The sequence below is a fragment of the Microtus ochrogaster genome, unplaced genomic scaffold (genome assembly GCF_000317375.1).
Source record: "Microtus ochrogaster isolate Prairie Vole_2 unplaced genomic scaffold, MicOch1.0 UNK48, whole genome shotgun sequence".
Taxonomy (NCBI): Eukaryota; Metazoa; Chordata; class Mammalia; order Rodentia; family Cricetidae; genus Microtus; species Microtus ochrogaster.
The window spans coordinates 1,100,325-1,113,006 of NW_004949146.1; the positions used below are offsets into that span (position 1 = coordinate 1,100,325).

Below are 12,682 nucleotides of genomic sequence, written 5' to 3' on the forward strand. Positions count from 1 at the left end.
CAGCCGAGACTAAAAAGACCCTTATCTCAAAATAAAACAAAATAAAAACCTTAGTCCATAACAGAATTTTCTTTCCTTAATAATTTCCCCCTTAACTGGGCGACAATGACATGCACCTTTAATCCCAGCACTCAGGATGCAGAGGCAAGTGGATCTCTGTGAGTTCAAAGCCAGCCTGGTCTACATGAGCTAGTTCTAGGATAGGATCCAAAGCTACAGAGAAAAACAAAAACATTCCCCCTAAAATTTCCACATATTTTTTTACTGAGCCAACCTATTAGTTCAAACCATGAAAACAAAGAGAAAAATGGGCCTCCTAATAAGACGGGAGTTGTGCAGACCAGGCAACATTTATTTCCAGCTTGACACAGTAAGACAACAGTGACACAATGGATAAAATATAATATAATATAATATAATATAATATAATACAATATACACAAGCTATCTCATGCAATTTCTTATTTTCAAAAAGGCCTCTTCTTGGAATTTTATCTGATCTTACCATCAATTTCAATTGAAATCCATTATGAAGTGGGATGAATCTACTTTTCAGCTATTGTTTGATTCCAGTGTCTGTCTCCTTCGGTAGCTACATGGTGTCTCTTTGACTCCGCCTACTCTCCATATCTGTTAAGATTTCTTACCTGGCTTTACTCTGCTAGGCCGAAACAGCTTTATTCACTAGCGAATAGAAGTAACACATATACAGAAGGACATCCTACATCAAGGATGGCTAGAACTTTTGATCCTCCTGCATCCACCCTCCTAAGAGCAGGATTACAGACACGCATGCACTACCACTACTGGTTATACAGTGCTGGAATTGAACCAAGGACTGTGGACACTAGGCAAGCATACTACCAACCCAAGTGACACCATCAGTCCTCAAAGTCCATTCTTGTGTCTTATATAAACAGAGGTCAAAGACCAACTACCACCTTAGTTTTTGATACTCTTTCTTTCCTATTGCTGGGATTACAGGTGTGTGCTGCCGCCTGACTTTTCACATGGGTGACAGAAATTAAATTCAAGCTCTCAGGTTTATGTGGGAAACACCTCACCAACAAAGCCATTTCCCCAATACCTTATAAAATTGATTACCTTTATTTTATGTGTATGATTGTTTTGCTTACATGTATGTATGTCCACCATTTGTATGTCTAGTAACCAAGAGGTCAGAAGGGGGGTACTAGAAACCCTGGAACTGGAAGTTATAGGATGTTCTGAGTCTATAAGTGGTGGGTAATGAACCCCCAATTCTCTGTAAAAGCAACAAAAGTGTTCTTAACTCCTAAGTCATCTCTCCAACCCTTCAAAATTCATCCCTCCACCCCGAGACAGGGTTCTTTGTGTAACAGTTCTAGCTGTCCTGGAACTCATTCTGTAGACCATGCTGGTCTTGAACTCTACCTTCTGAGTGCTGGGATTAAATGCTGTCTATTTTCTTGAAAAAAAAAATATATTTTTTTTTATGTGCACACAAACATGTGGTTTTTTTCTCCCACTGTGCTTAAGTGTGTCTCTTCATTTTAAGTATAAGACTCAAGGACTACAGATACAGTTTAGGAGTTAAGGACTGGAGTTAAAATTCCCAGCACCCACATCGAGGCTCACAGCCACTCGTAACTCCAGCTCTAGAGGCTATGACATTTCTGCTCCCCACAGGCACCTGTACTCATTGATCACACAGTCTCCCAACTAAGAACTGACTATATAAAACAAAACCCCAGTGAAGTACGGGAATCCCTAGCACATATCTGGTGATTGTGCAAAACAATTTAGCTGCTGTCATTGTTATCTTTCTTCCCTCATCAAATGATTCTCCTTGGAAAGCTACACAAAGCTTATGAAATTAGTGTCAACAGAATAAAGCACATTCTTTCTAGATATTCAAATCAATTTTGTTTTAATCGTCTTTTAAAAGCAATTTTCAGCTCTACTGTCTAAAGTTAGACAAATTCTGTACCATTCACTAAAAATTCAGTGCATTTTCATTCTTCAAACTTTTTGTAGCCATGTGGTAGCTTATGCTATAACCCAAGAACTTGGCAGAAGACAGGAAGATCAGGAATTCAAGACTAGCCAGGGCTACATAAGGGTCTGTCTCAAACAAACAAGAAACCCTGCAGAGCTGGAAAGATGGGTTAGCTGGTGAAGTGTTTGCCTGGTAAACACCGGGACTTGAGTCTGATGGGCACAGCGGTGTAGGCTTCTAATTCCAAGGCTGGACAGGAAGAAGCTAAGAGATTCCAGGGACTCATGGACAATCAGTCAGCCTAGCCTACAATAGTGGTTGGTCCATACATACCTGGAAAACAGTCCAGGGCTCTCTGGTCTAGAGTATCGCATGTACCTTCACATCATTCAGCACACTTATTCTGCTTACTGCTTTTGGAAACAGCATTCATCCATTAAACATAACAGACAGCGTACCTATCTCGATGGCCACATGACTCTGACTTTGCATAACAATATAAAGTTCAGCAGATAAAAGCACTAAGGCTAATGACCTAAGTTGGTCTCCAGATTCCATGATGGAAGGAGAGAACCAACTTCAGAAAGCTGTCCTCTGACTCCCCATATGCATGCTCATGCACACTCAAACATACACACACAAATAAAAGATACCTAGCCAACTTAAAGTTCTTCATTTTGTTTATTAACCACAATATCTGCAATATTCAAATTTCTACTAGCAATAAGAAATTATGAATAAGCTTCTTCAAAAGGTTTGGTCACTCATCGGGTGATTTTGTTTTTCTTTCTTCCTCTTCTTCTTCTTCTTTTTTTTTTTTTTTAATTGAGACAGGGTTTTTCTGTAGCTTTGGAACCTGTACTGGAACTTGCTCTGTAGATCAGGCTGGCCTCCAGATCCGCCTGTCTCTGCCTCTGGAGTGCTGGGATAAAAGGCGTGCGCCACCACCGCCCGGCTGATTTTGTTTTCTTAAAACAAAAAAGTTTGAAAACTTTTTTTTTTTTGTTTTTTGAGACAGGGTTTCTTTGTGTAGATTTGGAGCCTGTCCTGGAACTCACTCTGTGGACTAGGCTGGCCTTGAATCCAGAGATCCTCCTGCCTCTGCCTCCTGGATGCTAGGATTGAAGGCGTGCATGCACCATCACTGCCTGACTGGAAGCTGAATCTTAAAAATCAAACATATGGGTTGGTAAGCATGAACTCCAGGGCAGGTGTTTAACATGCTATAGACTAGCCAGGCGGTCATGAGGCACACCTTTAATCCCAGCACTTAGAAGGCAAGACAGGAGGATCTCGGTAAATTCGAGGCCAGCCTGGTCTACAGAGCAAGTTCCAGGACAGCCAGGGCTATACAGAGAAACCCTGTCTTGAAAAACCAAAACCAAGCAAGCAACCAAACAACCCAAGATCAAGGGGGTGTGCTGGCACATACTTTAATCCCAGTGCCCAGCAAGCAGGTGCAGGTGCATCCAGTGAGTTTGAAGTCAGTCTGATATATATAGTGAGACACTCCCTGTCAAAACAAATACACTCCCAAACTCATTTATTCTTTCTATCTACAAAATCATTGCTATCTAACTTATGTTTGGAAATAAAGTAGCAAAGTTTACTTTTTGAGGAAGGAGGCAAAAGCATCCTTTGTAGACAAAGCAGGCTAGTAAACAAATGGTGCTGACACAACTGACTTCTTTCTGCAGGTGGAGGGAACTACATTTATAGCTTTCAACTGTACAAAAATCAACTTAAAAATCATTTTTAAATTGACCTTAATTTAAAACCTGATTCATGTCCCTGTTTCAGACATCACAATTTGCCAAGCAGTGGTGGCGCATGTCTTTAATCCTGGCACCCAGGAGGTAGAGGCAGACAGATCTCTGTGAGTTCCAGGACAGCCTTGTCTAGAGAGTGAGTTCCAGAACAGTCAGAGCTACAGAAAGAAACCCTGTCTTGGAAAAACCAACCAACCAAGCAACCCACCCCAGGAACTTTTAGAAGAAAACGGAGAGAATACCCTTCAATATACTGGTGTAGGCAAGAGCTTTTAAAATATAATATCAACAGCAAAGAAACTAACTCTCAAGTATTATGAACCTACATGAAAATTCAAGTTTCTATACAGCAAAGAATACAATCAGTAGTGTTAACAGCCCACAGAATAAGAGAAAATCTTTACCAGCCACACGTCAGATGAGGGGCTAACATCTAGAATTTACAAAGAATTATAGAAATTAAATACCATAAAACTACCCATTAACAAATGGACAAATGAACCGAAGAGGCAGTTTTCAAAAAGTCAGAATGGCTATCCATCACCGACAAACCTTGACAACAAATGTCAGAGATATGGTGAGAAAGGAACCTTTATCCACTGTTGGTGGAGCCGCAAATTAACAGTCACTGTAGACTCAGCTATCTCACTCCTGGGAAATACCCAGAGAGCCCTATACCCTTTCCTCCACAGGGATATTTGCAGCCCAGTTTATTGTTGCTTTATTCAATATAAAAAAAATTACTAGAACCAACCTGGTTGTCCATCAATGAATCAGATAATGAAAATTTGGTATACATAAAACATGGAATACTACTCTACTCTAAAAAAATTTTTTTAAATTGCAGGAAAATGGATGGACCTAAGTATTATTCTAAACTATCACTATTTACCTAACATTATTCTAAAATATATAATACTGAGTTTACACAATCTCAGAAAAAATCTTTTCTAATCAATAATACATGTATGCACATAAACAAAAGTTCATGTAGGTATAGCATTATATGAAGAAAAGAATAATAGGCAAAATGTAAGGAGATGAGGAAGGACTGGAGGTGGGCAATGGATACTAGTTATGAGAGGACAAAAAGCAAATTTTTTTTCTAATTTCTAATTTTGTAATGGAGTTTTTGGGTTTGGGGGTAAACAGTGCATAATATAAAATATATCTGATACTAAGATTAAAATGTGATACACTTCAGATATTCTCCTTTGAGAACTTCAGAATTTTGGATTCTGTAACAATCTATCAAAGAGTCACTCAGAAAACAGGACAGAAGAAATTAATTCTAACTCAACTTAGCAATTATTTCTTGAATGTTTATTACAATCTCATAGCCAAATTCAGGTAGATAAAGATGATTCCTCTGACATTGATGAGAACAAATCACTTCTGAGCCTTAATCACATGGGCTAAATAGAACCAGGAAAGCCATGGGTGAATAAAAAGATCTTGTCCCAAAATAAGAAATAAAAAAAAAAAAAATGAAGATTTACCCAGAACATCAATCCTTTCTTAGCACCAACAAAGAGATGGGCCACCTCAAATCTGTGCTCAGGTATCGATGCCTGGGTGATAGATAGGCCACTCGGCCACTCACTGAGGGAAGGAAGGGGATGTGGAATGGACTGTTCTCTAGCATTACAAATCAAGAGCTAATGATGGACCCAGAGCTAAACTCAGCACCCTGTCCAACAAATGGTGTAGGCCTCTCCTAAAACAGCACCCAGGGCACCATTTCTACAGATTAAAAGCCAGATGGGTGAGAAGTTGCTAAACAAAGTTAGGAAGCCAAACAGAGCAGCATTCTTTCCTTCCTTTCTAACAAAATGTTGTAGGAGACATTCCACTGAGGAAATTAACGATCTAGTCCTGGGTGTTTTCAGATAAAAGATGAACCAACAGCATAAAGCTGTAAATTCTTACTTGCTATGTATTCTTTGTGTACACTGTATGTACATGCATTCATGTGCTTGAGCATTGCCAGGTTGATGTCAGGTGTCTTCCTCATTTGTTCTTCACCTTTAAAAACGAATAACTTTTTTTTAGCTGTACACTGTATACACATGTGCACATGTGTGCAGAGGCCAAAGGAAGACATCTGGTGTCCATCTCCATCCTGTTCTGCCTTGTCCTCTTGAGACAGGGTCCCTCTGATAAGCCTGGAACTTGTTGAGGCTGAGTTAGGTAGCTAAGCCATAGTCGACTTTCTGCATGTTTGCTAGCAATCCAATCTCAGGTCCTCATGCTTGTGCAGCAATTCCTCTGCTGACTGAGGCCTCTCCTAGTTCTACCATCTATTCTGATAATATCAAACTGGGTTTTTTTCTTTTTTTGGGGGGGGTCTTGTTTTTGAAGCTTGAGGATAACTTGTACTAAGTAGAGTTTAAGAAAAAAAAATAGTACAGGTTAGGTGAAGATTCTCACAGCTACCACAAAGAGAGATGGAGAAAGGTTGTATCTTCTACGTTAAATATGGAATAGAAATAGACAACTTGGGCTGGAGAGATGGCTCAGAGGTTAAGAGCACTAACTGTTCTTCCAGAGGTCCTGAGTTCAATTCCCAGCAACCACATGGTGGCTCACAACCATCTGTAATGAGATCTGGTGCCCTCTTCTGGCCTTCAGGCATACATGCAGACAGAGTTTACAAGACCCACATGGAGCCGCTCACAACTACCTGTTGTTGTTGTCTTAAGTTCCATGTGATCCAAGATTCTCTTCTGGCCTCCAAGGGCACCTGCAAGCATGTAGGGGCATGTGCATATATAAACACACAAATCCTAAGAAAAAGAAAAGCAGCTGGGTGGTGGTGGCACACACCTTTAATCCCAGCACTCAGGAGGCAGAGGTAGGCTGGTCTCTGTGAGTTCGAGGCTAGCCTGGTCTATAGAGCGAGTTCCAGGACAGGCTCCAAAGCTACAGAAAAATCTTGTCTTGAAAAACCAAAAAAAAAAGAGAAGAAAAAGCATTCCCAAGAATAAAAGTGGGCTAGTAAACTAAGGAAGAGACCCAAAAGTGAGGTTTTGTTGAAAAACAAAAGAAAAAAGGAGCCCCATTGCACAAACTTGCCTCTAAGTTGTTATGTAATAGAGAATGCCTTTGAACTCCTTACTTGCTTGCCTTTGTGTCTCAAGTGCTAGGATTACAGGCTTACATTGTCAGAACTTGCTGAAATAAAATTTTATTTGTATAGTTTAAAACAGGTTTTCACTATGTAACTTAGGCTAGCTTTAAATTCATGGTCCTGCATCCACTTTCCAAGTCCATGCATCACCACCACACCCAGCTCAAGTATCTTAAATGTAAACTGTACTCAGATTTAAATGTGACTGCTATGAATTGTTTGGTCTTATATTTGACAAAAGAAAAACAAAGTTGTTTTAAGGCCAGAAAAACAACAAGAAAAGCTTTATAAAAAGTAAGGTATGAGAAAAGAAGGGAGAGGGGATGGGAGGGAGGGAGGAAGAAAGGGAAAAACCCTAACAAAAAAATGTCACAAATTACAGAATTTATCTCATACATTAGAATCTAATTTCAGTAACTCTAGTTTTTACCTATCTGATAGGTTATTTTTTATGTTTCTGCTTTTGAGACAGGGTCTCATTTTGCCCAGGCTGGTCTCAAACTTATGACACAGCTGAGGCAAGCTTTGAATTCCTTGATCCTTTTTTGCCTCTACCTCCTAAGTGTTGGGATTGCAGGCATGTTGCCATCACACCCAGCTCTGTAAGATGGTTCTGTATCTAGGTGGTTTTCTGACCCCACATTAAGCCATGTCTGGTGGGGGGCATTTTTGGTCTCAAAATGGAGGAGGCATCTGGTAAATAAACAGAGATGCAGTAAAACACTCCTTAATACACACAGAACCCACTCCACTTTCTCCAAAATGTCAATCCTGCCAAAATTAAAAACCCTGGTCCACATTACCAAGTAGAGGGCCATCCTTCCAGTCTATGTATCTAACTTGTCTTTTCTCCTGGTCCCAACACACAGCTTTTACTACACAGCTCTATTAAAACTGTCTTGAAGCCAGGGGTAGTGGTACAAGTTCATAACCCCAGCACTCCAGAGGCAAAGAGAAGACCATAGTAAGTTATAGGCCAGCCTGGGCTACAAAGAGGGTACAAAGTCAGCCCAAGATTCACTATTAATACACTAAATCTAAATCTTTCATCTTAAATGTGAAGTCTCCTGTAATCTGATTCTGGTTACTCAAACCCTTCTGTTTTCAGCTTCTAGTTAAGAATACAATATTTTACTGTTTCTCCCTAAATAACACTCTCATCCTTGGGCTTTTGCTTATGCCATTTCATGCCAAGAATATTCCTCCTCCTTTCCAATTTCTTAGGTTTGAAATTCTACTTGCTCAAAAGCAAGTATTTCCTTTTTTATTCTGACCTACAAAGATATCTCTTTCCTGAATTCCTGTATTAGTATCTGTATAATCAAATGCATACTTAACATCCAATTTTTCCTGCTAATCATTCTCCATGTTCTCAGGACTAGAACCCTAAGATTAGGAATTATGTCTTTATAGTTGGTAGTTTCACAAGTTATCTTCAACTTCTTTTCTTCTAATCAGAATTCTTAAATGTCCTTTTGAATCCTCCCCCAATCCTAAGAGGCAGAAAAGCATATTTTTTATTTTTTATTTTTCTAAGGGATTAGTTTTAGCTTTGGGAAGTTTTGAATTGTGTTTTGTTTGAGAAAGGGTCTCACGATACAGCCCTGACTATGTAGACCAGGCTGGCCTTGAACTAACAGATTTACCTGCCTTGATCTCACAAGTTTCACAAATGGTGAGATCAAAGGCATGAGCCACAACATCCAGCTGGATTTTTAATTGTTAAAATAGTACCACCAAAATAAAATTCAGGCAGTCATTTTTGATACCAACTCCAGGAAGCCCCAACCCCACGTTTCAACGGTTCCACTTCCCAGGTTATTTCCTGAATGTGTTTCTACCTCTACAACCCTTTCTCTACTTTCCCGTTCCACTGCTACTTTAGATCCCTCTGACACTAAGACTGCTGGCTTACTCCTGAGCACGGTACCTCTCTCAGAGAGCCAGAGTAGGGTACTCTTTCAATCAATCTTAGATGACACTTGGGGAAATCTTACCCCAAGCCAAAAGTACTTCTTCATTATTTAATAAAACTCCAAAAGAATATGTATATAAATAGTACCCAAATTACTTCACTTTGTTTTTTTGTTTTTTTTTTTTTAAAAAAGACAGTCTTCTGTAGCTCAGGCTGACCTTGAACTCAGCATCTTCCTGCTTCTAGTTGGAGTTTCAGAAGCAGGCTAACATGCAGGGTTTTTATATCCAGTTACTCTATTGCATATTAAAATCATTTTCAAAAGGCTTGTTGACAATTTTATCTGATACTTCTGTGAAGCTTCACTTACAGAAACAGTTGATATAGCTTTACCAATTGATACATCTATATAAAATGCCTCCCTCTTAAAGCAACAACAGAGTAGTGAAAAGGCTCAGAGGGTAAAAATGCTTGCCACCAAGACTAACACACACAAGAAGCAAATGTTAAACAAAACACCCTACCAACAAAAAAACACCACCAATTTTATCAAGTGAATTTTTAACAAGCATCCAAATTAATACTTTGGTGAATGCCTTTAATCCCAGCCAGGCTATACAGTGAGACCTGCCACAAAAGAAAATTTTGCTTTGAAATAGGAAAGATTTTTTTTGGGGGGGGGGGTAAGGACTCATATACAAAATAATACTTTTTCTATGAGCATTAACTTGGGGAGGGGCTTATATTTAAGTCCATTTGGCACATTCTGCTCGGTAGTCCATGTAAAATCTGTAAAGGGGGGAAAAGTAGGAACAAACAGTTGAGTATTACTTGTGTCAACTTTGTCCTGTGCCTAGATCACCAGGAGCAAAACAAAAAAAATGTTTTCAACACTATTTTTATCCCAATATAGGGAATGAGTAATTTTTAAAACACTTATCTTAATATTGCTTCCCTTCATTCTTTGATACCAGGTCTTTCTCGTCTTCAACAGCATTCCTGCTCGAAGTTAGCTCATTTTTCCCACTGTCTAAGACCCCCCTTTAACTACTCTTTTGTTGTTAGCTTGGGTTTTTTTTTTTGTTTTTGTTTTTTTTTCGAGACAGGGTTTCTCTGTGGCTTTGGAGCCTGTCCTGGAACTAGCTCTGTAGACCAGGCTGGTCTCGAACTCACAGAGATCTGCCTGCCTCTGCCTCCCGAGTGCTGGGATTAAAGGCGTGTGCCACCACCTACCGGCTAGCTTGGGGTTTTGTTTGGCTTTTTAGACTGTGTCTCAGGCAGCCCATGTTGGCCTTGAACTTACTCAGTAGCTGAGGATAACCTTGAACTCCTGACCTCCTGCCTCTGCATCTATAAATGGAAACCCAAATTCTCACCCCCTCACACCCTAAAACTTCTTACCATTATCCTACACTCTGATGAACAAAGTTATGGAGGAAAACAAAGGGAAGTAAGTGTACTATTGCTAGCAGGATTTTAAAGACGAACCGGAAACCTGCTGGATTCTGTCTCCCATAAACAATATAGTCTACTCTCGTACGCTTTAATATAAATTAAAATTAGTGATTTACACGCTATCACTGCAACTATCATATCACTTTAGAAGCCTTTTGGATCCAGAAAAGCAAAAGAACCAGCAAAACTACAGTATAAAATAAAAAAAAACTAATTATCCGAATTGATTGCATGTTAGGCCTCAAAAGGGTCATACAAGGGACTCTACACTAGGAAGAGAAATTTGGAAAGAAACACAGCTTTGGAAGAACTGATACAACGTACGACGGCATGTACAGTTGCGAAGATACAACCCAGAATTACATTAATTCAAATACTAATAGCTGTCACCATGTAAACGCAGGCGATGAGGCTAACCATGGAAAACAATTGCTGCGATGGTAAGCTAAGGAAATGCCTTTCTGACGCATTAAAATATTTGCCATTTGTTGTCAGCCTTACCTCAGGCCATTCGCAGCCATTTCTAAAATCGGTTTGCTTTATAACTTCAAAATAAAGTTTATGGCTTAATGGCAATAATTTAATGGAGGCCAACTCTGGTCATGTCAAAGATGATACGGAGGAACAACAAATCTCCCAAACCTGGTCCATCACCAAGGGACAAAAGGTTTCAGATGTGGCAGCGGGGGAAATGACTTGGCAAGGCATCACACACTTTGACAACAGCAGCGTGTGCGTCAAAGCATACCTTGGTGTGGTTAAGGAATGGACGAAGAATGAAATGGACGGGAAAGCAATTATCTCTAATTTCTTAAACGCCTTTTAAATATGCATGATAAAATGCCTCTCGATACCCAATGCTAGGTCATGGAAAAACCCAGTCCTGCCCTGTCGCCCACTCCCCTGCTTGGTTGGGTGTTTGCACCGCAGCAGCGGGCCTAGGAGTTCCCTCCTCGGACCGTCATTGTCCGGTGGGAAAGCCACTGAGCGAGAACGGTAACGTGGACAGGAAAGTCCGCCACCGAAACAAAAACTATTATCAAAAATACGGATAATTTTACCCTCTTCCCTCGACCAGCTCACGTAAAAGAAAACACCAGGAAACTTGCCCCACCAGTGTGAAATCCCACCAGTTCGGTTCTAAAGCGCTCCTGTGTCGGCCCCCGGGGCGCCGAGCACTCGGGGCGCCATCTCGGCCCCTCGTCTCCCACCGCTGGCAGGGCCCCCGACTACCAGGAGGGGAATGGCCGGACGCCAGGGCCGACGGAAACCGAGTGATTCCCGCCGAACAGCGCACGCACAAGAGGCGAGAAGTAGTGCGGGACCGGGGCAAACCTCGGCTGAGGCCGCGGGCCAGGCCTCGGCACTGACGAAAGACAGGTAGGGCTCGCCGAAAGGGAGGCGGGAGAAGCCGGGCCTAGGCCGCAGCAGGCCGCGAAGTGGCTGTTCGCTGCCTGCGACCCAGGCATGGCGCCAGGCCTCGGAGCAGGCACTAGCATTACCTGGACAGGTTCCTGCAGCACCGTCATCCTTGAGGCTCAGGCCCTCTTTCTGCAGTGCCTCAGGCCCCCCCCGTAGCGGCTCCGGCCCGGCCAGCCCCGGCTCATTTAAACTCACCAGCGACCGTTACCGGGGGATGGGGGAGGCCGAGTGGCTGCCGAGTTCCTCCGAGCGCTACACGGAAATAGCCGAAGTGGAGAGTGCTAAACGAGGAAGAGACGGAAAAACCCGAGAGAGGTCGGAAATACCCGAGGTGCGTCCGTGGAGGCGGAGCCCGTGGCCGGAAATTGTCGAGTGCTACCGGAAATTGTTGGGTTGGATCCAATCGGAAGTTCCTCTTCTCAGCCACGCCTTCGCCCACACACGCCACGCCCAGTCGGCCACGCTAACTGGGCCACGCCCAAAGAGCACCGAGTAGGATGGGCCGGGAGGGAGGGATCCGGAGACCCGCGTTCTGCGGACGTAGCTAAGGTCTGGCTTCGCGCCTCCGTCCTTCTGCATTGTGCACGGTAAATTTAGCGGAGGGTAAAATACCAGTTTGGGGTTGAATTTAATAAAGTCTTTTGAGTTTTGATCATTATCCACTCCTGGAAATTTCTACGCAGGCCTCTGAGGAAAATCGAGGAATATTTGGAACATTGCCATTCCCCAAACACATAGGACTCCTGTACAGAGATTACGGTGTGCTGCAAAGAAAAAAAGACTAGGCTGCGCACTAGGGGTGGATCGCCAGTACCAACGAAACCCGACGTACACGCCTGCCTTGGGAGGTGGATGCAGAAGGAGCTAGAGTACAGGATAATTAACAAACTAGATAGCGAGTTTGAGACAAGCCTGGGCTGCACGACACCCTGGCTCCTAATGGAAAAAAAAAAATACCTGTGTAACTGAGAGCTATGTTATGTGCTACCTGTTATGATGATGTAAAACTTCAA

General features: G+C 41.9%; 1 protein-coding gene across 2 annotated transcripts in view; it reads right to left on the reverse strand.

Moving 5' to 3' along the window:
• Positions 1-11,936, reverse strand: part of Cdc27 (cell division cycle 27) — a 56,485-nt gene extending 44,549 nt beyond the window's left edge. Inside the window, exon 1 of one of the 2 annotated variants that reach the window (XM_005369407.3) lies at positions 11,750-11,934. In XM_005369407.3, the coding sequence (XP_005369464.1) occupies positions 11,750-11,776 (27 nt within the window). In that variant the 5' untranslated portion in view covers positions 11,777-11,934. Of the gene's footprint in view, positions 1-11,749 lie in introns of both variants that reach the window. The other variant, XM_005369408.3, reaches the window with a different exon arrangement.
• Positions 11,937-12,682: the final 746 nt, after the last annotated feature.